Raw genomic sequence first — 25,635 nt, forward strand, 5'->3', positions numbered from 1 at the left:
GGGATTTTGGTGATGGGCCTTGGGCTCGTGTGATAGGGTGAAACCTTGTGACCTTTGTCGGGAAAGTCAGAATTGAGGCCCTCACGGGCTGAGGTCCCCACCCTGCTGCACCTTCTGTCCCCTCTGCAGGACAGATGGTCCTGGGACTCAGAGAGAGCTGATTCTTGGGGAGGTAGGCTGAGGAGAGCCACTCACATTATGGGTTACCTAGCCTCTAACCCTGGTGCCAGTTAACAGGTTATATGTTAGGGAGCCCTATAAACCCTACACTGGAACCAGTTAAATGTCTGGTATAAGAGAGTAAGAGTCATGGGCAAGTTACACCCCTTCCCTGTGTTAAAGTTTAATAAAAGTTGCAGCCTGCCACTTCATTCCATGCATGTGTCTGTCCTCATTTGGCTGCTGTGTCCTCATCAATCTTTAATTGCTTGCTCCAGATTTATGCTGGTGTAACCGAGATCCTAGTCTGACCCTCTCTGTATCTAGGCAGATCAGAAGCAGGGGAAACACACTCACTCCAGCTTCACTTATTTGCTAGACAGAGCAGTAGTAGCTGTAACATTTATGACTCACCACCAGGCTTAAGGGGGTAGCTATGAAATCACTGGGGTTTCCTAGCACCTGTGCACTACCTGCTATGGAACCTTAGCTGCCTAGTTACCATGCTCAGCCTTATGAAGTGCTTCAGCCCCTGCAGCTTACTCTAGCATGGCTGTAGTAGGAACTGAAGTGGGTTCTTGTCTCAAGTATTACTTTTCAGATGTTTGTAGAGAGCATAAAATAACACTAATAATTACCACAAATCCTTTCAAAACTAATTTATAACCACATTGTAAATTTCACATTAATATGTTGATGCAAATATTGACATCATTTTTCTACGCATGAAAACTTTAATTACTTTCTAGGCCCCGATGTGTACAAACACACACACAGTTAATCAAATAAAGTAGAGACATGCACTCATTTCACAGTTACCATTTAAGATCATTTGAATATTTGCTCTGGCAACGTCACATAATACTTTGTCCCATGAGTTACATATTTTTTCATAACCTTTTTCAGTATGTATCACAATAGCATTTGTCTATGCTATGAAATATGACAATGTGTAGAGACTCTATAGTTACAGATATACCAATAGCTATAGTTGTGGATTGAGATGCCTGCCTCACACATATCATTAATTAAAAAAAAAATATGTATTTAGAGTACAGCAGGGCTCACTGTGAAATATAACACAGAGACAAATCTTATTATCCGTAATTAGATGAGCCCAGTTAAGTCAAAGGGAGTTTTGTGTAATTAATGCAAGTTTAATGAGAGCTTACAAATAGTACCACTGAAGATATGATTGACCTTTAGTAAAACTAATATTTTCACGTATTTATCAATTAGTACTATCATTCATACAGTAACAGTGGAAATAAATTATGAAATATAAATGTGTATTTAATACAATGTTGTATGTTACTGTAGACCAGGGCTGGCCAACCTGTGGCTCTGGAGCCACACGCGGCTCTTCAGATGTTACTATGCGGCTCCTTCTATAGGCACCAACTCTGGGGCTGGAGCTACAGGTGCCAATTTTCCAATGTGCCAGGGGATGCTCACTGCTCAACCCCTGGCTCTGCCACAGGCCCTGCCCCCACTTCACCCCTTTCCACCCCCTCCCCTGAGCCTGCCGTGCCCTCGCTCCTTCCCCTTCCCCCCCAGAGCCTCCTGCATGCCACAAAACAGCTGATCAGGAGGTGTGGGGAGGGAGGAAGAGGTGCTGATTGGCGGGCTGCCGGTGGGTGGGAGGCGCTGGGAGTGGGGGGCGGGAGCTGATGGAGAGCTGATGACATATTACTGTGGCTCTTTGGCAATGTACAGTGGCTCCTTCTCAGGCTCAAGTTGGCCACCCTCACTGTAGACAATCACACTGCATGTCTATATACATATTAATGACATTATTGAACAATTTTAGAGCTACCAACTTTTTGCACTTTGACTTTATGAGTTGAATAAACATCATCCTCTGACACAAATGTATTTCATATCAGCAATAATTCTGTGGCTTATATCTCTCTGACTCACTTGTATGAAGTCACTGAAGCGATCTATCTGGAGGATCCATCTCCCAGATGTGTTAAGCACAGCTTTTATGTTAACTCTCCAGATATGTTTTTTTTCACCCATCTCCCCGCCCAGGGGTGAAAGTAACTTAAAGGACTTACCGGTACGCCGGAGTCCTGAGCAGTGTCCCGGGTTCAACTGGAAAGGCATGGCCTCAACCGGAAGAGGTGGGGCCTTAGAGCCTCGGGTCTTTTAAATCCAGATTTAAAGGGCCCCAGGTTCTGGCTGCAGTAGTGGCAGCTGGTAGCCCCGGGGCCTTTAAATCACTGCCGGATCTACCAGCTGCAGAGTACGCCGTACCGAGTCGTACCAGCTTACTTTCACCTCTGTCCCCACCCTGTAACAAAATGAATTACTTTACCCCACTAGGCAAACAGTCGTGTTTAGTATTGTTTTTAGGAGCAGTCCCATGAATAATTGATTCATTTTATGTGGACATGGAAACACTGAGACCCATATCCCATAGCATTGTTAAATGTGGAAACCTAATGACTTAACTAACACAGCACAGGGCAGTCAGTTTCAAAACTGGGATTAAAATACAGTGGTCCCTAAGTCTGACTCCCACACTTGTTCCTCTCCAACAGGCTGTTTCTCATATCACTGATGTGTCTCCTCACATGCTTTCCTTTTGGCTAGAATGCACACTGGCTGCTCAGTGGAGCTGCTTGTTTGGCCATAGGCAGCTTTCTGGGAATAGGGTGACCAGATGTCCCGATTTTATTGGGGCAGCCCCAATTTTTGGGTCTTTTTCTTATATAGGCACCTATTATTCCCCACCCCCATCCTGATTTTTCACAGTTGCTGTCTGGTCACCCTACCTGGGAAGGAGTTTGTGATGAGGCTAACACCATAAGTGGCAGTTCTGGGTGGCTAAGGGAGAGTGTGCATGTAGGGGTGTATGTGTGTGTGTGTGTGTGCATGCCTGTAGAAAGCCGAGATTAGCTTTGACATTTATAGGCCTTCAAAACGAGGGTTGGGGTTCATGGGCACCAAAGGCTTGCCCTGCTGTTGTGCCCTACAAAAATAGCATGGCCATTCTCAGCTCCAACTATTCCTTGCCTTTTGTGGTAATTATTGAGGTGTTCCTCATTCTTGTATTTAATATGTAGGAGGGGATTTTCAAAGGCCTAAAGGGCAATTCAGTGCTGAACTGCCATTGAAATTTGATGGGATGGACACCTTAGAGCCTATTTTTGTCTTTGAAAATCTCCTTCATAAATTACAGTTAATACATTGGACTGCAGCAGACTCTGAGAACTGAGGAGTACAATTACAGTTGTAGGAAATGGTTGTAATCTGCTATACAAAAGATACACATGTATGCTTATCTTTGAGAACTTGTGGAGGACGGGAGAGATCTTAGCAGCCTAGGAAAGGGCAAATATAGTTCTTATCTATAAAAAAGGAGAATAAGGATAACTCGGGAAACTATAGACTAGTCAGTTTAACTTTGGTACCTGGAAAGATAATGGAACAAGTAATCAAACAATCAGTTTGTAGGCACCTAAAAGAAAATAAGGTTATAAGTATCAGTCAACATGGATTTCTCAATAACAAATCATGTTAAACCAATACCTAATATACTTCTTTGACAGCCTTGTGGATAAGGGGAAATCAGTAGAGGTGATATATCTTGATTTTAGTAAGGTTTTTTATGTTGTCTCAAATGATCTTCTCATAAACAAACTATATAAATATAGCCTAGATTAATCTCTTGTAACATGGATGTTCATCTAGTTAGAAAAGCATACTCAGAGTAATTACCAGTGGTTCACAATCAAGCTGGAAGGGCATATAGATTGAGGTCCTAAAGGGATCTTTAATGGGTCCAGTTCTATTCAATATCTTCATAAATGATTTAAATAATGCTATACATATTACCCTTGTAAAGTTTGCACAATACTATGATAGGAGGGATTGCAAGCACTTTAGGGGACAGGATTAGAATTCAAAATGGTCTTGACAAACTGGGCAAATGGTCTGAAATAAGATGAAATTCAATAAGGACAAATGCAAAGTATCACAATTAGGAAGGAAAAATCAATGGCACAAATACAAAATCAGAAAGCACTGTCTAGGAAGGAATACTGCAGAAAAGGGTCTGAGAGTTATAGTGAATCACAAACTAAATTTGAGTCAACAATGTAATACTGCTGCAAAAAAAGTGAACATCATTTTGGGATGTGTCAAATATTTTAGGACATTGTAAGCAAGATGCAAAAAGTATTTCTTCCACCTTATTCAGCACTGATAAGGTCTCAACTGCAGCACTGGATCCAGTTCTGGGCACCACTCTTTGGGAAAGATGTGGAGAAAGTCCAGAGCAGAGCAACAAAAATGATGAAAGGGGTTTTTTTTAGTCTGGAGAAGAGAAGACTGAGGGGTGGACATGATAACAATCTTCATGTACATAAAACAGAAAGGTGATTAATTGTTCTCCTTAACCCCTGAGGACAGGACAAGAAGTAATGACATTAAATTACAGCAAGAGAGAATTAGATTAGACATTAGGAAAAAACATCCTAATTGTAAAAGTAGTTAAGCACTAAAACAAATTATCTAGGGAGGTTGTGGAATCTGTGTCGCTGGAGGTTTTAAAAAAGAGCCAGGGATGATCTAGCTAATACTTCGTCCTACCTCCATGCAGGGGACTGGGCTCGATGACCTATATAGTTCTACATTTCTGATTCTATGTTCCTCTCTTGCTTGGAGAAGTCCCTTCCAAGACCTGAGCTAGTCCAACCTTGATTAGTTTATAGGAAGTAGCAGAGTTGCTGTCCATGGTTTTACAGTGTGCCTGTGGGTTAGTGATTTTGTTGTTGTCATTTGAAGCCCCAGGGACGGCACTGTGGGCAGCACAAATCAAAACCTAGTGTTTCATATAACAATGTAGAGCACTATCTGTAGGCAAGACGCTTAAGAGAATCATAGATTTTTAAAGCCAGAAGGGACCATTAGATCTCATGTGACTCCTGTATAATACAGAGCGTAGAATTTTAGCCAGTTACCCCCATCTAAATAGATAGACAAGAATCAGCAAGTCTAGATCCCTAGTCACTCTCCAGTGGGCATCGGTTCAAATTCCTAGTGAGAGCCAAATGTCAGATTTTAAAGTAAAAAAAACTCAGAAACTGTTGGTTTTTGTTCTTTATTATTTGTTAAGTACCAGTGATAGGATACCAAATGCAGACAGTCCCTGACCTGAAGACATACAATTCCAACAAGACAGGCACATGCAACCACACAAAGTAGGAGGCCAGTGGAGGTAATGACAAGGAAATTCTTTCCTTAAAATATATTAATATTGACTCTTTACTGCTGAACCTTATGGAAGGATGTCAAAGAAGAGACACTATTGGCCTGTGGCACAGAGTAGGGTGGGAGTTCCGGGTACAGAGAAACCTGTTTGAGGGGAGAAGTGTATTCAGACCTTATGCACTCTAGCAGGCTGCCGTTTTCCCTCTGATGACTGATACAGCTTTCGTCACTTATCTAGTTTGTCCTAGCATGAACTTTCCGATTTTATAGATCATGGTACAAGTGATGAGTTAAGTGGGGTTACTGTTTCAGAGGTGTGATCTCGAGCAGGGCCTGTCCAGGGTGAAAGACCCAAATTCTTTAGTGAGTAGAGCATATATTATAAACATGTTAGGCATAGAGGTCTTTTCACCTGTCTCCTGTTCTAGTTCAATCAATCAACTATCTACACTTGTGATCATTCTAGTCCTTCACTTGGGAGTCAAGGAAAATAATGAATGAAGCATTTTAAATTAACTGTTTGCAAACACTCACAACTTTCAGGTTTATTTCTTCACCTTTCTTCCCCCTACATATAGCAAATGCACTTATTAGTCCTCTTAAAGGGCCAAATCTAATGTTTTAAACATTCACCTGACTGAAAAATAGGGAATTGTGTGGGGAAATGTAACTGAAGCATTTCTTAACAACTGAAAATATCTAAAATATTTTTTACGTACCTCTCTTAAAAATATAGACAACACACACTTTTGGAATGAAACTCAACCATGAGAAATTTCAACCCCAAATGTAATTTTTGAGATAGAAGCAAAATGAAGATAGGAGCTTGGAATGAAAGTGCTAAGCCTACTAATGCACAAAGCTATGAAAACAATATTACTCCAAAAGGAACTAAATCATATATAAAATGTAGTTGACTGTCATTTTAAATTATTAGCATCAATGATACATCACTCTTTTCATGTTTCCAATTTCATATTGAAACTTTTTTTAAAAAATACAGTATGACAACACAATGTTTTATTTAAAAAAAAATACCTTGATCACATTCCTTTCTCATTCTAAGCCTATCAATGTCTGTTACATTTCTGAGCCCTATTTTCCTGCATTTGGGGAGGAGATTATTATTGTTACCATCAATTAGAATGATATTGTAAGAAAAAATAGCACAATCCAGAATTTGTAATATAATCAGAACACAGACACTAGATGAAGTGGGTGGATGGCTAATCGGTTCAAGTATTTTGTTGAGCACACTGTGTTCAAGCACTATTCTTTTGAGAGCATTCCCTCCACCTCCCTTTTTAATGTTTGTTTTTTTCTAATTGAAATAACTAAAGGAAACAACCTGAAAAAGGTACAGGAGATGCCTCAGGATATACTGCTAGTTTTACCTTTCCAAAATTGGCTATGTGATAACAATGCTGAATAGAAAATGTGCTTTAAATGTGAAAGTGTTCCAGCATGAATTCCTAAAAGTTTATGGATTTCATGTAAAATAATCTCAATGTGTTAAAAAAAATGGGGGGGGGGGTGGAAATCTTTTTTAATACACATCTTTTAAAAAAAATTGCAGATGCAGTTTTAGGAAGTGTGGGTTATTGCTAGAAACTCTCTCTTTGAAAGTGTGGTTTTCACATAATGGCATACCTACATTAGTAGTATATAACAGGAATTTAGATTTCTGAAATCATACTGGAAACGTGGACACCTCTATTACTTCACAAGAACCAGAAATTGAATTGAGGTTTTGTTGCTATGGCAGGTTGTGGCAATGGACTCACAAGTCAGTAGCTCAATTTTCTACTTCTCTGCATCAAATTTTCCCTTGAAAATGATGCATACAATCCTGAGAAATGGCAGGGAGGATGCTCTTAGAAGTGTTAAATATTTGGTTCACTGGGTCCTATCAGTAGGTAGGGCCTGCAGGGAGTTTGTTTATCCACCAGAACGATCTCATTATAAGGACAGTGATGTAGTGTGTGGTTTACTTCATACTCTGAAGCCATTCGAGGAAATAACTGAGTGAATGGTCCCTGTATTGTGCTATTATGAGTAGCAATAACTGGCAGCATATTAAAATGGAGATCAGGGAGTACAGCCACTCAGTTGAATGCAGCTCTGAAATTTCAAGGCTGTTGAATTATTCAAGTATTTTTCAATTTATAAAATAAATATGTGATTGCTTGATGGAGTGATAATAGAAATATAGACAGAGAAAGGCTCAAGCTTGAGAAAATCCTTAGTACATATTTATTTGTCATAATTGTTTTCTGCCAGCATGAATGTATGTATTGATTGTGTGATGCTGTGATCATTGTTGTCATATACAAAGAAGGGTAACACTGGATCTGATTTTACAAAGTGTATTGAAAGATAAAGAAGAGAAAAGCATATGATCAAAGCAGAAGTGGGCCAAAATTGAGAACATATCTCAGTGGCACAAATAGCATTCTGCATGCTGCATTACTCTTCTGAGTAGTGTCTTTGAAGGGGATTCAGCAAAGCATGTAAGCACCTGCTTAACTTTAAGCATCTGCTTTAATCCACCCCTATTTAGGAAGGCACTTACTTGTGTGCTTTAGTAAGTCCCAGTGAAGTTATTAAGTATAGGATATTTTTTCAAACAGAAATGTCAGTTGGGTGCCTAACTCCCACTGTTTTTCAATGGGAGTTAGGCATGTAATTGATACTTGTGCCTTTGAAAATACATCCCTATGTGCTGCAGTTATCTGTGCACCAGGACTAATTCCCATGGATTTCAGTGAGAGTATTCTTCAAGTAAGGTGTCACCTAGGGTTGCCAACCTTCCAGGATTGACCTGCAGTCTCCAGGAATTAAAGATCAATCTTTAATTAAAGAATATGTCATGTGCTGAAATCTCCAGGAATACATCCAACCTAAATTGGCAACCCTATGTCACCTCATGTGAATTGTATAGAAGAATCTGACCCTCACATACCTAGAATTATTTTACTTTAATTAAATATGTACAAATTCTCAGTGGAGAAGAAAAACTTTTCTAATCTGTTTAAATGCCTCCAGCTGTTCTTAGTCATGGTAAGTGTACTTCATCAGATCTTTCTTGACGTGCATTTTAGCAAGTCCCCTTTTTAAGTATCTGTTAAGTATATTTGTCGATTTCTCTGTGTATATTTCTTTATCTATTGTATTACCCTATCACTATGATATCTCAAATACAGATAGATGATTGCCTGCTAAAATATCACTATTAGTACCAGTAAAAAAAAAAATCCCTAATGGAATAGACAATTCCATCCTGGCATGAGTGCTTTAAACCTTCTGTCAAAAACCCATTTTCACCTTCTCATAGATCCAGACCTATTGGTATTGCACTTGAGCAGAGTGGAGTATCCCACATCTTATGTTTAACATATTTACAGTCCCTCCCAGCTGAAATGAGCTTAATGCAGCTACAACTGACTTGAATAGAAGTGTTGGTAGAGTTAAATTGGTGTAAAATTGGTGTAAGAAAGAACAAAATCAGAACAGCGCTCTCTCTGTCTCTCTCTTTCTCTCTCTCACACACACTCACACACATTAAAAGCACAGATGAAAAAGGGACAAATATATTTCCTTAAGCTTAGTGTGGACCATGATTCTACAGCTCTGTACCTTAATGCATTATCAGTAATCAACCGAATTTTACCATTGGATAAATTCTGATGCCGTTATGCATATTTTCCTGGGTTGTTAATGTGTTTGGGAAATTATTTACTTATAGTTTAAGTCTAATAAAACAACCAAACATATTTTTATATGAACTTTTGATAGGAAAAAGGTGGAGTGTATGAGGGGACGTGACAATATTAGTGGGGGTTCTCTTACTACTTTTATCTATGTTGAGAATAGTAGTGGCTATATTTGAATTTATCCAAGTGTATATGCTTTGTTTGCTCATTTTTTGTCTCTGAACTGACTTGTAGTTTTCTCAGGGATTATATTCTGATAATAAACGTTTGACAACCACTTTAGGAGTTACCACACAGGTAATCAGTCTCTATGCATCATAAGTATGTAAATTCAGAAGTTTCACTTTGATATGATGCATTTATATGTGTCTATAGATATATACACAATGTTTTTGGAAACCTAAGAGCTTGTCTGTGCTTCACAGTTGTTTTGGATTCAGGTATGGTATGAATTTAAAGCACCATAGCTATGCTAGAATAGTTTGTGTGTAGACATTCTTATTTCAGAATAAAAGTGTTCATATGGGGAGCTATTCCAGTTGCTTTTTTCAGAAGACAAATCCTAAAATTGTCTTATGTTCTTTAACTGTCCAGTGACAAGTCAGAACATTTTTCAATAGAGGAAGATAAAATATAAATAATTAATTGATCTCAGAAAGGATCAATCTGATTAAGAAGAATCTAGGTGTTTTTTGTTGACTGTAAAAATACTAATCCCCTGGTGTCAGTACATTATATGCATGTGTTTCTGCAACCAGTAACTCTGTGATGCTGTTTGACAACAAAACTCTGACATATTGCCTCTAGTGGTGAACCTGTTATCAACTCAAAATATGAGGAAGAGTTTCATTTTGTTTTGTTTTTTTGTTGATGGGAATTATGGTTAATCCATCAGGAAACTTTGAAAAATGCTACATTTTGACAATTGCTTTGCAGGCAATACACTATCTCTTCAAGCTTAAACTTCACTCAGTTAGGATCTCTTCTTGAGTCTTTATACAAAGTGGGACTATACAGCCGTGCAGCACAAAATCTTATAGACAAATCAGCATCCAAATTTGTTATTGCATTTTCCAGTAAAACAAGGCAAGAAAGAGAGAGAATGAGAAATAAACTGGTGATATCACCCAGGCACTAAGCTGCTGGTTTTTGAAGGGAATTAAAATTTTAGCATTTTTTGTCCACTTAAAAAAATTCTGAAATAGCAAGGCATTTTTCGGTAATGCTCCTCCCCTTTGAATATCGCATATTCTGGTAGCATTAAGTTTACTGTAAACAGAAATAATCTCATGAGGTGGTGATCTGATTTCTGATCGGGTTTATTGATAAACTCGACAATGAATCTTAGCATGTATAGATCAAGAGATCTCAAAGCTCTTTTTACAAACAATGGTAACGATCATTATCCCATTTTACATATTGGAACTGAGGAACAAGTCTGTGGCAGAGAGAGGAGCAGAACCTAAGATTCCTGTCAGCCCCATGCCCTTTCCTCAGAACCACAGTCATTCTCATCTGAGTTTTGACTTGAGGCTCAGTCAGGGCTAGGACTAAGATTGGAATTAGATTTAGATAGTGGAGACATTTTGAGAAGAGCTGTGAGTTGATTTTGAGTACATCCAAATGGGAAGGTATTCCCCAGTCTCTTTTCAGATCTAACCAAGATCCAAAACATATAGAAGTGTGTGATTGGTTCTGGATTTTCAACTGTAAATTTCCACTGAAATTCTAAGGATTTATTTTCAAGTTTTGCCCATCTCAACTGGCAAACCGGAAATTGGCTATACTCTCAAAGCCCGAGGGAATGGTTGGGTCTTACATTGTGCCCTGAATTTCAACAGACAGGCTATTTCAAACCAGTGGGGGAAATAAGTCTCAAAGCTGGGAGTTTTGACTCCAACTACCAGATGTTTAAATCTAGGCACAATCAGAAGAAGCATCCTAGCTAATCCCAGTTGTTGTGACATATATAAAGAGCTATTTTCTCAAGTAGCCAGAACTCAAGTCATGTAAAACTTGAGATCAACACCAAGAAGCTGAATCAAATCCAGAAACTAACAAGAAGTCAGTACACTCTTCAGAAAATTGGTGTAACATGCTCTGTTCATGGTGCATTCAGTACCATCTGTTATTTCCAAAATTACAATAAAACTACCAACTATAAATCTGTAGTTATATTACAGTGTAAGTAATAAATACTTAAATAATATTTGTGCTTTACAGCAAACAGCAATAGAGCAAAATACAGAAAAACAGTCTGCATTTAAGCTTTTCAGGTTTTGTTTGTTGTCTTAGAAATATCATTTTTATATATGCAGTAATAGTTTCACTTAGCTTCATTGCAAGTAGAATATTTGTACAGCCAATTTATTTTAATACTCCTTTAATACTCCATCTCCTGAATTTTAAAAGCATTCATTCATGTAATAGTTAACTCCTCTTTTTGCACATGAGTGTATTTTACCTTCCAACACATTTGACTAAGCTCACTCAACTAGATTGCAAGTGACACAAATACATGTATTGTCTTGGTATTTTTTCCATGGGGAATTCTAAACTGAAATAAATCAAGGTTAAGTGCTCTGCATAGCTGATCCTCCATTCAACACAAACAAAAATATGTAGTGGAATAAGTATTCTTTCACAGTATGTTTCCATGGATGCATCATGTTCAAGGGATCTGGCGTCACTAAAATTGAAGGTCCTGAGAGAGAAACCAAGGCTAATAGAGTGGCATTATAAACCAAAAGCATACAAACTAAATTAAATAGTAAAGGTCAAAATTACAATCTGATAATGAACTAACATGAGGAAGCGGTTACCTAATAACTTATATAATGGAGTTAACACTGCTTAAAGATGCATTTTAATTTACTGATTATTTCTGGGTTTCCAAGCCGACAGATTTATGGTGCTCAGTAAGGTAAAGGCTGGAGCTATCAGAAATGGAAATTCATTCTAAAATCAGTAGATGTGAATGCTGGGGCCCTGCTTGAAAACTGGGCATATGCCCCCTCTAAATTGTATAAAGCTCCCATTCCAACTATGCAGATTTCCAAGATATGGGACTTTAAAAAAAAACAACATTTATGTATTGTATCACAAACTCATCTCTTCTGCAATACTGAATCTTGCCTGATCTAGGCCTCTGGCAGGGATGATTTTTTTTGGCAGGGGGAAGGGATGGACTCTTTGGGTTATCTGAAAATGGAACACCCTCTGGCCTCCCCGAAAATTAAATAAGGAAACTAATTCATCCATGAACAATATGGAATATTTCACTATATGGATGGCCATTCCTTACACACCCTGATTCTAATATTGTCCTGTACTGTATTGACAATGTTGGGCAGCAGTTATACTACTATGTCATACTTTATATGTTCATGTCATCATAACATTTGACTATATGTAATATATACTCCTTTACATTTATAACAAATATTTATATTTAATTATTTATCTGTGGACTCTTAAAAATTTTTTTTTTAAAAAAAGGCTTTTCTCCCAATTTTTTTTTTTAATCTGGCATTCTACAAATACATAGCAATAGATAGTAAGGCTAGTTGTACATTTTCTGACAAAAGGGTTTTGTGACAAAAAATGAGTTTTTGAGTAAACAGTTATTTGCAAGTGTCTGTTCACCTTGAAAGTTTTTAAATTTTTATTGGCATACCATTTTTTAAAGTTTGAGAGGTTTTTTGGTAGAAAGTCAACATTTCCCATGAAAATAAAAACAAACCCAAACCCTCTCTTTTTTGAGCAAGTCTAATTGATAGATTCTGTCCTGAAGAGTTACTTTGTTCATTTATGTTGCAGTTATGATTGGATAGCATTAACTTTGACTGAGAGTTTAGTCTGTGCTTAGCATTTTATGAAAACTGAAGTACAGAATTACTGGTAGCAGGAACAGTAAAATACCAAACACAGGTCATACTATCTCATCCCCAGCATTTTGTAGCATGGGAAGCTCAGGATTTCCTGGTAACATTTTATCTAACCTGTTCCTTCATTTATCAAGTGAGGATGCCTTGAATCATTTTTTCCTAATACTCTGTCCTGCTGCACAATCACCAGTACTGTTACGAACTTTTTTTTCTCTAAGATCTAACGTAAACTTTTCCTTTTTTTAGCTTCAGGCCATTGCTCCTTGTCCTAACATCATCTGAGACTGAATAATTTCCTTCTTTCATTTATATTGTTAAATTGAAGGGATTTGATTAATGCAATTCACTGATTATGACACCTTTTGTGCCAGATGGCCACCATGTTACACTAATTTAATTCCAATATTTTATAATAATTCACTTTAAAGTTACACAGTACAGAAAAACAATAACTGCATATATATCATAGGAATTATCAAGATTTACCATAAGTTCATCTAATAACTCTTTTCTACACAGTAGAAAAATGGTGTTAATAGCAAAAAAGAAAAAAAAAAGGCAAGTTTTGCATGGTACTTAAACATTAATAGTGCTGTTAGATGTTTCAATGGGAATGGTGTAAGATACAGTGTTTTTACCCCAGCTGTGTAACTTTAAACTGCAGCTCTGCTATTAGGCTGCTACTGTATTTAGTTGGCTGAAGCCTCTGTTTATATATATATACATATATACACACACACACATACACATTTATTTCTCTTTTTCTTTTCTTTTAGCTGATGGATGCACTGACTGGTCGGTGGATTACAAGAAGTATCAAGTTCTAGTGGGAGAGCCTGTTCGTATAAAATGTGCATTATTTTATGGCTATATCAGAGCAAATTACTCTCTAGCACAAAGTGCTGGCCTTAGTTTGATGTGGTACAAAAGCTCTGGACCTGGAGATTTTGAGGAACCTATAGCTTTTGATGGAACTAGAATGAGTAAAGAAGAGGATTCTATTTGGTTTCGGCCAACAGTGGTGCAAGACAGCGGTCTTTACGCATGTGTTATAAGGTACTTTTTTTAAAAAAAAATATGCTTGAATACAGTGAAACACAGTAGATTTACTGCTCCTAATACTGAATTGTGAATGTTTCATGAATAACTTAGGTTTTTCTTGAAAGTATTCAATATTCAAAATTATTTGCTGTATAATTTATAATTTTAGTTTGTAGATTTATATTCAAAATTTGAAGTCTATTGGTTAGTTTTTATTGGACATATCAGTCATGATACAGTTCCCTGTTTGGATGTGCATAACTATGAGAATGAGGTTTCTAGTGTGATTGTTTTTTAACAAATTCAGAATTTATTTTCTACACATTTTCTCCAATATTACCTTTGTAGAGACAGATTTTTGCAAAATGTTTTGCCAATAACTAATTCACTAGAATATTTTCATAAAGTGAATTAAAAATGGGTTTAAATGCAATCAAAGCAAACTCATTAAAAGTTTACAGTATATGCACCCTTCTATAACTGTCACTGGCTCAGTCCTGCATTGGGAGCTTAGGATGCTGGGTACCTTCCAAAGGTGCTCAGCACCGTGTATTATTAAACCCCATTATCACAAAATCAAGCATAGTTCTATTTCTTATCTTGGAGATGAATGTTCCACTTCTTTCTGCATTTCTGATAGGTCATGCTGATGTATTGTTTCCAGCACCACAGAGAAAATAGAGACCATCTGGCCACCCACTTATCTTCAATATAGAATTATTTTTACAGATAAATTAAAATGATGCAAATAAAAAAAAAACCTGCTTGCAGAGGGGAAGCACAGTTATTTTCACATAACACTGTAGTAAATGCTTGTTTTTATCATGAGCCACTGTATGTGATAAACATTAAAACTCCTAGAAAACTATTATGTTTGTATCCTAGTAGCCTGTATTAATGCACCTTTTTAAATAGATTTTCTTTATGATGGTTAAGAACTTCATATAATTTACTTGGGATGAAATGCTACTCTTGAAACACCCATAAACTCTGCTGGATAGCAACAGGAGTTGTGTGTGTGTGTGGATAGAGGGCAGATAAATATGGCCTTTTTGCCCAAATCCTGAAATCTTTTATTGTCAGGTATAAAGCCTATTAGCATTTAAAATCAGTGGGACTAATTATGATAATATGCTCTACACCCAATAATAAGAGTTAGTAAATTTGGACCCCAAAAGTTAATATATACAGTACTTCAGTGACCTTATTAGAGAATGTAATGTGAGGCAAAACAATCAAAAAACAAAACAGTGAATTACTCAGTGAATGCCTCCTCTCCTAAATTCTCACGTTATGAATTAATGGTCTTAACAACATAAGTTTACAAAAAATAGCTGAGATTTTGAGGTGAAGCAGTGCAGAAAAATTCAGTGAGCCTCTAGCAGCTCTTCCAAAGCTATCACTGTTGAAATAGCTAGAAAAAACTGCACCACCATGACAGCTCTGTTACTGCCATCACCACTGAAACTACTAGAACATTCTGTGCTGCTGTCCTGTAGGTGGTGCCAGGAGGCAGCGTGAGCTGTAGAATCTGGAGAGGCATATGTAGGCTTGTACGTGATTTTTGCCAAGAAGAACACTGGACTGTGTATGTGTGTGTGGGTGGGTGGGTGGGTGGGTGTGTGTGTGTTAAGATTCTTTGTTCTTGTTCAAAGGGTCTCTAAAACAATTCCACAATGATGCCAAGCTTACTTTAGGACCCAGTACTGAGCAGCTCATTTAAGGCAAAGGGGACGCATGGTGATACACTCATGATTATAGTGCAACTACTTGCACTGTTTTGAGTACTGTATGGACCAGGAAAAAACACTGTGCTACAAGTGAAACTTTTTTAAAAGTTTAAAGAAAATAACCCAACTTTTTGAGTTCTAAAGCTCAAAAATGATGGTGTTGGAGAAATCACATTGCTGACTAATTCCTTGCACACTTACTCCTCCATGAGAACTAAAACGTAAGTTGGAATGCAGCTTGTCCTCTCTGTCCATCAGATATATTGCTTTGGCAGTACTTGAATCACGTCAATGGTGTTAGTAGGCTCCTACTCCCAACTGCGTGTCACAAATAGTCTTAAGAGTTCCCCTCTTGCCACATCCATTCTTGCTCTGACATTTGTGGTCTTTTACTTGCCATATGTCTTGGGGGACAAAGGCTCAATGATCCATTAGTGAATAAAGTCCTATCACAGAGTAGAAGAGGAGTTAAATTGCTGGGGAGGAAGGGAGGGAATCACTGGAAACAATTTTCTCATAACCTCTGGAAGGAGGTTGCCTCTTGTTGTTAAAAGCAACAGAAGTAGAGAACAGAAACTGATGGTTGACAAGTCCCTGGGCCATCAGAAATGCACATATCAGAGCAGGAAGAACAGATAAAGAGGTAAGTAAGGAAGGTGAGCTTTAGAAAAACTACATACAGCTTTCCTCCAATCCGAGACATAGGAAGAAGGGGTGGCGTGGCCCAGGGTTTACCATTTGCTTTGCCCTTTGCAACTGCTCTCCTCTCCTCTGCTGGTATCCTATCCCAGTTCTGTACCCCTGATCCTTATGTAAACAGTGAGGAGAAGAAATTTCTCAGCTTGCAGAAGGAATAGAGCAACCGGGATACTGAATTGTGAGTATATAGCTATGGTGATAAGTGAAGTACTGTATATAAATGTTTAGATACATGGTTTGGGTAAACTCCCAAAAGGATGTGCTAGCAGAAGTGAATAATCTGATCCCAAGTGGAATGCCTCTTCCCACTTTGTTGAGGACAGTTCTTTGCCAGTCTGACTCACTTCACTTCACTTCAGGAGCTAAAGATTGGTGCTTGTATGCGTGTGTGCATGCACATGCGCACACACATCCACATCCTCTCACTCCCCTCTCCTATGCTTGCAACATCAATCCTCTCCAACTTTCCATTCTTGCCCTTCAGTAAATGCTGCCAGCCATAAGAAACATGCACAACATCATCAACATTTTGCAATACCTTTTGCTATGGTCAATTAATCTGCTTCACACAAGCAGGCTATAGATACCTTCCACCAAGTTAATGCTTCCTGGAGGGAAGATGGAGAGGTCACCAGATTGGGCTGGAAGTGGAGGAGAAGGCTTGCTCTCCCTGTGGCTATCTTCCTTGATCACCATCACATTAGTAGCATTGAAAAGACTGTTAGACCTATACAGTAATGATGCATACCACCTATTATTTTGTAGCAGCCTTATACATCTAAAAAAAGTAAACAGATTTTATCTTACACAAAAGTACATTCATGTGCTGTGACCTGTGTTCTGCATTGCGACCCTGAGGCAGTTGAAAGCTGTAGAAAATAAAGGCTTACAGTGGATATTCCATCACGCTGTTATCTATTCTGTTTGCCAGATTGCACTATTGTTGAAAGAATGTATTTCTGAAGAATTCTCAGATTTTTTATTTAAAAACCTTACCTTTTCAGTTCCAGGATCAAGTCTGTCTCTCTAGATCATGAACTTTTTGTTCATTATTACTGCACGGTGACTCATTAATGTACAGCTGCTAAGAAAAAATAGCCTTTTGTGTAGACAGACAAGAATTTTATACATTGTCATTATGCTGTGTAGATACTTGTAAGAGTTTGTGCTTGAATTACAACTTATATTATTTCTGTGATAGCAATCAATAATCAGTATTATCTTTTCAAACTCTGCATCCCTCTTCTTGCAACGACTTGTCTGGCTATACCAGGAGGAGGACAGGAGATACTCAGTATGGCTTAATTATGCCACAACTTTATTATTAGATGTCTGGAAGTACCCGGCAGATTAAAGAGTACAGTGCAGGTAACTCCATAATCATTTCAATATCTACTTGGGGACTTCCATCAGCCCCCACCCCCACCTCAAACCTTGTATCTTGGTCCCCAGCCAGCCCAAATGAGGATTAAGGTGGGCTATAGAGGAGGGGGTGTTTGGCTTCCTGCCATGCTAGTCAGAGGTTCCCTGAACATCTCCCCATTCTGCTCCTTTAACAAACACCTTTAAATGCTTTACCAAACCATCCATTTGATCTCTGTATCCCCTCCCTTCATAGTACCTGCACTGGACATCCACCACAAGGAGGCACCAGCAATTAGCTTGGCTGTCTCCCCCACATACCCAGCAGGGTTCCCAGACATCTCTCACTGCCTCCTTTAATATCAGCCAAAAATGTGTCTGTGCTCAAGTCTGACAGGTGAACCTCATTCCCCCTAAATAATTCTGTTGCCCCGTATACTATGTCAGGATGCAAAATTACCAACCTCCCTTATGATCCCCATGAATTTGGCCATGACCGTATTCATATACCTCCTAGTTTTATCAAACTGGGGGTGGGAGGGGGCTTCACAGCTCTCTGCCACACCCTGCATTGAAGGATGTTTCACCACACAGTTTTTACTCCTGAAAAAAGTTCCAGGATCTGCCTCAAGTCCCTCTTAACTCTGAGCATTAAGGCTTCCCCTTTACAAATTCCTAAATCATTTTCTCCAAGGTACGCCACTACTATATATGGTGCCTACTGATGAGCCCCCACAGTGTATAGAAGTGGCATCAACTGGTCCTGTAATATGCCCCTTGTTCTGTGCCAGATCAGGATCACATCATCACTGAGCCCCAGCTGTGAATCCTCAGGCAACCTGAATGTCCACTTATGCACCCAGTGAACAATACTGTGCCCACAGATCCACACCACCATCTGCATGGCCCATCTTCCCATATCTGGAATAAGAACACAATAAAAAAAATAATGCTGACTCTCCACTGGGGTCTCGCATACATTTTATGCCAACGCCCAATTTCTTCAATTGCCCCAGCTCCCATACCTGGCTGTGTCACTGCTGTTATCTTCCCAAACCTGAATGCATGGGAACCAAATTCATGGGCTGGAAACCTCAGCCTCGTCAGTCCCTGTCTCAACACCATAACAAACAGATATGTTGTGAGGGGACTCCCATCACTGCATAAAGAGGGGCCCATCCCTTCCCAGTCTTATTGCCATGTGTGCCCTCGAAGCCTCCCCTGGGCAGAGGCCAGGCTTGCCACCCTCCCATAGGATAATGGATATGCCAAAGCCTCCTTGATCCATCTTTGACTTTCACAAGTTTACTATAACTGCTTGCCACTGCCAATGTATATTCTACAGTTCCAAACCCTTGCAGTAGAGTCCCTACAGGACCCAGGTACTAGCTTGCTGATCCTGAAAGCTCAAAAAAATTATACCAAAAATACTGCCCTGGTCGTAATCATAGAATCATAGAACCATAAGGTTAGAAGGGACCGCAGAAGTCATCTAGTCTAACCCCCTGCCAAGATGCAGGATTTGTGTCTAAACCATCCAAGACAGATGCCTATCCAGCCTCCTTTTGAAAATCTCTGGTGAAGGAGCTTCCACAACCTCCCTAGGCAGTCTGTTCCATTGTCCTACCATTCTGACAGCTAGGAAGTTTTTCCTGAGATTTAATCTATATCTGCTAAGCTGAAGTTTGACCCCATGTCTTGTGTCTTATCCTGCTCTCTGTGGCAAGAGAGAACATTTTTTCTCCATCATTTTTTTATGGCAACCTTTCAAGTATTTGAAGACCACTATCGTGTCTCCCCTTAATCTCATTATCCTCTTTTCCAAACTAAACATGCCTCTCATAGCTGGAACCCCCAGCCTGGAGGCAGATAGCCAGAGCCAGAAAGGAAATGTGAAAAAATAGCAGCCATGAAACTGACAATAATGTTAATTTCACAGCTGGTAGGCTCCCTGCTGTTAAATTGGGCCCTTCACTGGGCTCACAACTCCAGCTGTCAACACTGTGTGGATGGCGGGGCTTCAGCTGCCAGCCCCACATGCAGTTGACAGCCAACTGGCAATGTAAGTAATGCAGTGTCTACACAGACATTGTGTTGCCCGAACTGTATTGACCTAAGCGCTATGCCTCTCACTAAGGTGGAGTTATTAAGTTGATGTCGTGGTGACTTACATTGGCCAGGGCACCATTGTAATGTAGACACTGACAGAGTTGGGTTGACTTAAGCTGCCTTATGTCAACCTAACTCTGTAGTGTAGGACAGGCCTTGGTATGCTCTTATGCAAATATCTTATAATTTTTATACATCTCATAAATCCTGAGCATTTGAGCTTTGGAACCTAAACCACGTGTACTACCAGAGTCCCTCTGTTTTATTGTATGGCCCTAGTTATGTTAAAGTAAGCTTGCTTATCTAATTTGTTTTTTTTTTTGTTGCTGTGCTCAAAGATAGTATTTTCTTGAACAATTGTGAACATTGAGAAAAAACAATTTTTGTGGCTTGTTTAAATAAACATCTCTTGTATATATTACCAACCACCTGACCAGGATGATGAGAGTGACTGTGAAATTCTCACAGAGATTAGAGAGGCTATTAAAATAAAAAATAAAAACTCAATAATAATGGGGAATTTCAATTATCCCATATTGACTGGGTATCTTTCACCTCAGGATGGGATACAGAGATAAAGTTTCTTGACACCTTAAATGACTGCTTCATGGAGCAGCTGGTCTTGGAACCCACCGGGGAGAGGCAATTCTTGATTTAGTCCTAGGTGGAGCTGGAAAAAGGGGTAAGCAGTGAAGTGGCAAAATTTGCAGATGATATAAAATTACTCAAGATAGTTAAGACCCAGGCAGACTGCAAAGAGCTACAAAAGGATCTCTCAAAACCGGGTGACTGGGCAACAAAATGGCCCATGAAATTTAATGCTGATAAATGCAAAGTAATACACATTGGAAAGCATAATCCTAACTATACATATAAAGTAATGGGGTTTACATTAGCTGTTACCACTAAATATATATAAATCCGTGGTACGCCCTTGCATACTGTGTGCAGATGTGGCCGTCCCATCTCAAAAAAGATATATTGGAATTGGAAAAAGTTCAGAAAAGAGCAACAAAAATTATTAGGGCTATGGAATGGCTTCCATATGAGGAGAGATTAATAAGACTGGAACTTTTCATCTTGGAAAAGCGACGTCTAAGGGGAGATATGATTAAAGTCTATAAAATCATGACTGATGTAGAGAAAGTAGATTAGGAAGAGTTGTTTACTGCTTCTCATAACACAAGAATGGGGTCACCAAATGAAATTAATAGGCAGCAGGTTTAAAACAAATAAAAGGAAATTTGAGAATGGAAATTTTGTGTGGAAAACGAAAATCACAGAAGAGATTTGATAAGGTAGTGATGCGTTCTTTGTAGTGAGAGAAGATAATTTTAGCAGTAATGTCTTAATAAACTGAAGAAGAGGAAGCTGAGAAGCAGGTAGAAGTGAAAAATCACCAAAGAATAAATGAAATATAGGGATGGGGTAGAGAAGAAAGTAATATTTTCAGTAGTAATTATTATGCAGGATTTGGGAATGGATGTAATATTGGAGGAGAAAAGAGATGAGTGTAAAGGGACAGTGAAGTGACCAGGCAAAAGCCACTGGTAGAGCCAGTTTTAGTGGAGTTGAAGAGACAGATTCCCATAGTCATGGACCAAGAAAGCAATTCTTGCAAGAGTTCTTTATCTGATACCAGTTTTCTTTTACTGTTAATTACTTTACTACAGAGATCATAATTTATTAAGGGAATCAATGGAATAAAATAGAGATTATCCTGCAAATTGTGTCAATGTCTTGCTAGTACATTAGGATTTTAATATTCTTTTTAGTTGTGCAGGCTTTACTTCCTTTGTATTCATTGTCACATTTCTGCTTTGCTCCAATAATTAAAAAAATAATTTCCCACTGACATGGCAGAAGTTATTCTATACAAAATTCAGCTCAGTTTCCTAATATAGTCTGTTTGTGATGGCTGATCTTGTAGAACTGGAATCTTCAGAAAAAATGTGTATCATCTGTAAGTTACAGTAGCTGATTTTATTTCTAGTAAGAAATGGGGTTGACCACTTATTAAAGGAAAGAAGTATTGGACTATTTCAGACTCAACTGTTAGGGATAGATAGGAAACTACAATTCTGTTTAATTAAAAATTATTACAGTTCCAGGATTAGTTTTTTGTTCCAACACAGAATAAAAATTACTTTTCGGGATTCTTCACTAATAAACAGGAAAGAGACAGATGAACAGATACCTTCCCTCTCTTGCCTTCCTCTAACCTGCAACAGCCAGTAGCCCTGTGATTAAAGCAATTGTCTGGGAGATGCAGGTTCAAGACCATATAGGGAGTCCTGATTTTTCACTTGCTAAGACCAGGCTCTCTCCCATTTTGACCAAATATTCCAAGTTGGACCTAAGAAACCTTCCTAATGTAGTTTTCATCTAAGCCAATGTTGCCACAAAAACTTTTATTTATTTATTTTTATTTTTATTTTATTTTTCAAAATGGCTCATTTCAGCCAGAGAAACATTTAAGTGACATTTTTTCAGCCAGCTCCATCTACTGTAAATGAAATAATCCATCTTGGGAGCAGGGATCATATTTTATATCAAATAATGGAAAACAAAGATGTCCTATCATATGTCCCCACTTCAGATGGAAAACAAAATTAATTACTGGTAAGTGAAATCCAGAAAGTATTGATGTCTTTAGTAGACTTTTTAAAATAAGGGCAACCAGATTCACTCTTTAATGATCAGTCTGATACCTACCTTTTGAACAGAGACCTTCAGAATGTGCAAATTCAAGTGGTGGATACACACCTTATGCAAGAATTGATATGAGGCTGACACAGTAAAGGTTAGTTATGAGATTTCAAACATGCTGCTTACATATTAACAGATGAGAAAAGAACAATGTGACTGCAGTAGCAAACTATAAAAGTTTGTACATTTAAAATTAAAGTTGAAAATTTTCCTGCAGTTTGTCATTTTTAATAAAAAGATGAAATTAGCAGCACAAGGTAATAATTCACCTTTACCTTTTTATTGTCTGCCATTTCATTTAGGCAAGGATTTTAAAAGGATATTACATGCATGTACATATATTTCTATTATTAAACCAGTAAACTGTACTAACTAGTTTGATGTGTAATATATTTTCAGTTTTGATCATTTTGTAAACCTGGAGAATATTTGGAATAGCAATATCATGCTTACTCCTTTCTATTTCTAAATCCACTTCTATGGCGAATCTTGAAATTTTCCTGTGGCTAAAAGCTGGACTGGGCACTGGACTGGGATTCAGGATACACGGGTTCAAATCCCAACTCAACCAGCGGCCTGCTGGGTGACCTTGGGCAAGTTATGTCCCTCCCTGTACCTCAGTTTTCCCATCTGTAAAATGGGAATATGGTAGACCGCCTTTGTAAAGTGCACTGAGATCTACAGATCACAAGTGCTATATAACAGCTAGGTATTATTGTTGTTATTTAAAAAAAACAGGAATTGTACATCAGGTGGGATTGGGAAATACTGAATAGTTATGATGAAACAAGCAAATGCTTGCAAGTTACCTGTCAGGACATTTACATGGTGGAGCGATAAATGTTGTCACCTGCACATTTGGGAGATAATGCAATGAAAATGAAAATTATGACAAGTTCTTGAGCGCTAGCAGAAAGGGAAAAAAAAGGAGAGAGAGAGAGAGAAAAGAAGTAAGATGATTATCACAGGTTTAAAATAATTATTTTGATTTTGTATTTTGTATTACCTTCAGAGATAAATTTACTCATAATTTTATCATACTCTTACAAATTGTTTATGTTCACTTTTTTTGTTTTGTTTCAGATTAGGCCTTGATCCTGAAAAGATGTAATTTTACACAAATGAGCAGACCATTTTAAAGTTTAAAGCACATACAATAAGCATACCTTCAAGATTTCAGACCTGCCAGTGTGTGACATAAACCATCCAATTGTGTGCCAATCAACTCCAAATGTTCAAAGATCATAAGTCAAATCCACCAAAATCCATGAGATTTGCTTAATATTTATATATTTTTAAGTAATACATTTTTACTTCTTTTGTATTTATCTTATCGTTTTTAGTATTTAAGGTTCACATTTTCAAAGTTTCTTCTCAAACATGAGTTAGAAACTTCCCTTTTTTAGAAAAAGAAGGAAAAACTGAAATTCTCATGAATTATCTGACTCCAGGAAATAGAGCTTTAAGAAAAACACCAAGTATCAAGTGACTCTCAATGAAATCATGAGAGAGAGCAGTACACTTTTACAGATGAGATTCAAATTGAAGAGAAGGGCTCTGCCCAGGTTGATTGGGGATATGGGGTGGGGAAACTGAAGAGAATGTCCCTTCCTTGGCTTCTCTTGAGGCACAATGGTGAAGGAACCTGGAGAGGGAAGGGAGGTATTTCTCAAGGTTGCCTCCAGGAAAATGAATTTAGACCATCCACTGGTTTCCCCTGCAATTAACTCAGCCCCTACACACCAAGACCAACCTCAATGTAATTAACTGAGCCACCAAATTCTACTCCAGTACCATTACTCACCAAACCCTAGTACAATTAATTCAGGCTACCCACATAAAATAGCATTGATGTAGGCCAGTCCTGTCTTTCTGCAGGGCTTCCTTGGTGCTGCCATAAGGAGGGTCCTTGCTGCTGCTCCAAGCACTGCTTCTCTCCCCGCTTCCCCTGAGAGAGAAAGCCCAGCTGCAGACAGTGATTTCCAAAAGGGGAAGGGGGAAACGAGAGGGAATAGGCTGTGTCCTACCATCACTGTTCACAACACAGGGGAGTTGGGGAAGGGAGCTCCCCCAGCCTGTGAAGACCCCAGTAGCTTAAGGCCCCTGCTCCACTTTCTCCCACCTTTGCCTCGTCCTTCCTGCTCTAGCCAAAAAAACAATTTTCATATTCTGAGTCTGCTACTGAACTGTGCCCTGAAGTTCCACAGATTCAGGCTTTATGAGACCAAACAGGCAAAGCAAATTCCAATGGGAAGGATATTACAAATGTCAAAGATTGGTTTGGGGAAAGGCAAACAAGAGAAAATTAAGCACATATAAATCAAAGGCACAGAGATAATTTACAAATAAGGAGAAAGGAGCAAAGAAAAGAAATCAAGAACAAATTGTTTAAGGGCTATTTAGACAGAGGTTAGATGAAATCCTGATCATCAGAAATTATCAAAAAAAAACACAAAAAAACCCCCAAACACTGAGAAACAGAAGGTGACAAAAAAGATAACAAACAATAGCTCAGGAAATGAGCCAGACTCTAAGATGGTGAGAAGAAATAAATAATTAGAAGTTGGAAACTTCACTCAAGTGTTGCCAATTCTGTTCATTTTTTGTGAGTCTTGAGATATTTTGTGTTTTTTCTTAAATCCTCATTTCCTAGAGTCCAATGCCTATATCAGAAATATAGTAGAATCTTAGAATTAGTTTTTAAAATAGAAGGGAATGCTTAGCCCTAGTGGTTACAGAGAAAAGCTGGAGTGTGTGACCTGACTGAACACTAAAAGCTAAAAAAATAAGGAGATGAGGAAAAAAAGGAGCCCTCAATTAATATTTTTTAAAAATATCTTTAATTTTGAGGCCTGACATAATTTTTAAATGCTTAGGATTTGACAAGACTGTTCAACTCATTGGCAATTTGTACTGTTTAAAGAACAATACAATTCTTTGCCAAAATGAGATGTGCTAACAAAGGTGAGGATTAAATGCATTGTCCTGTAGAATATCAGTTTCAGG

At 38.3% G+C, this 25,635-nt stretch overlaps 1 protein-coding gene across 1 annotated transcript in view; it reads left to right on the forward strand.

Annotated features, from left to right (window-relative positions):
• IL1RAPL1 (interleukin 1 receptor accessory protein like 1) overlaps positions 1-25,635 on the forward strand; it is a 1,175,651-nt gene that overhangs the window by 633,718 nt on the left and 516,298 nt on the right. The window contains exon 3 of the mRNA XM_039511406.1: positions 13,756-14,035. Coding sequence (XP_039367340.1) covers positions 13,756-14,035 — 280 coding nt within the window. The remainder of the gene's footprint in view (positions 1-13,755; positions 14,036-25,635) is intronic.

This window comes from Mauremys reevesii, linkage group 1 (assembly GCF_016161935.1).
Source record: "Mauremys reevesii isolate NIE-2019 linkage group 1, ASM1616193v1, whole genome shotgun sequence".
Classification (NCBI taxonomy): domain Eukaryota; kingdom Metazoa; phylum Chordata; order Testudines; family Geoemydidae; genus Mauremys; species Mauremys reevesii.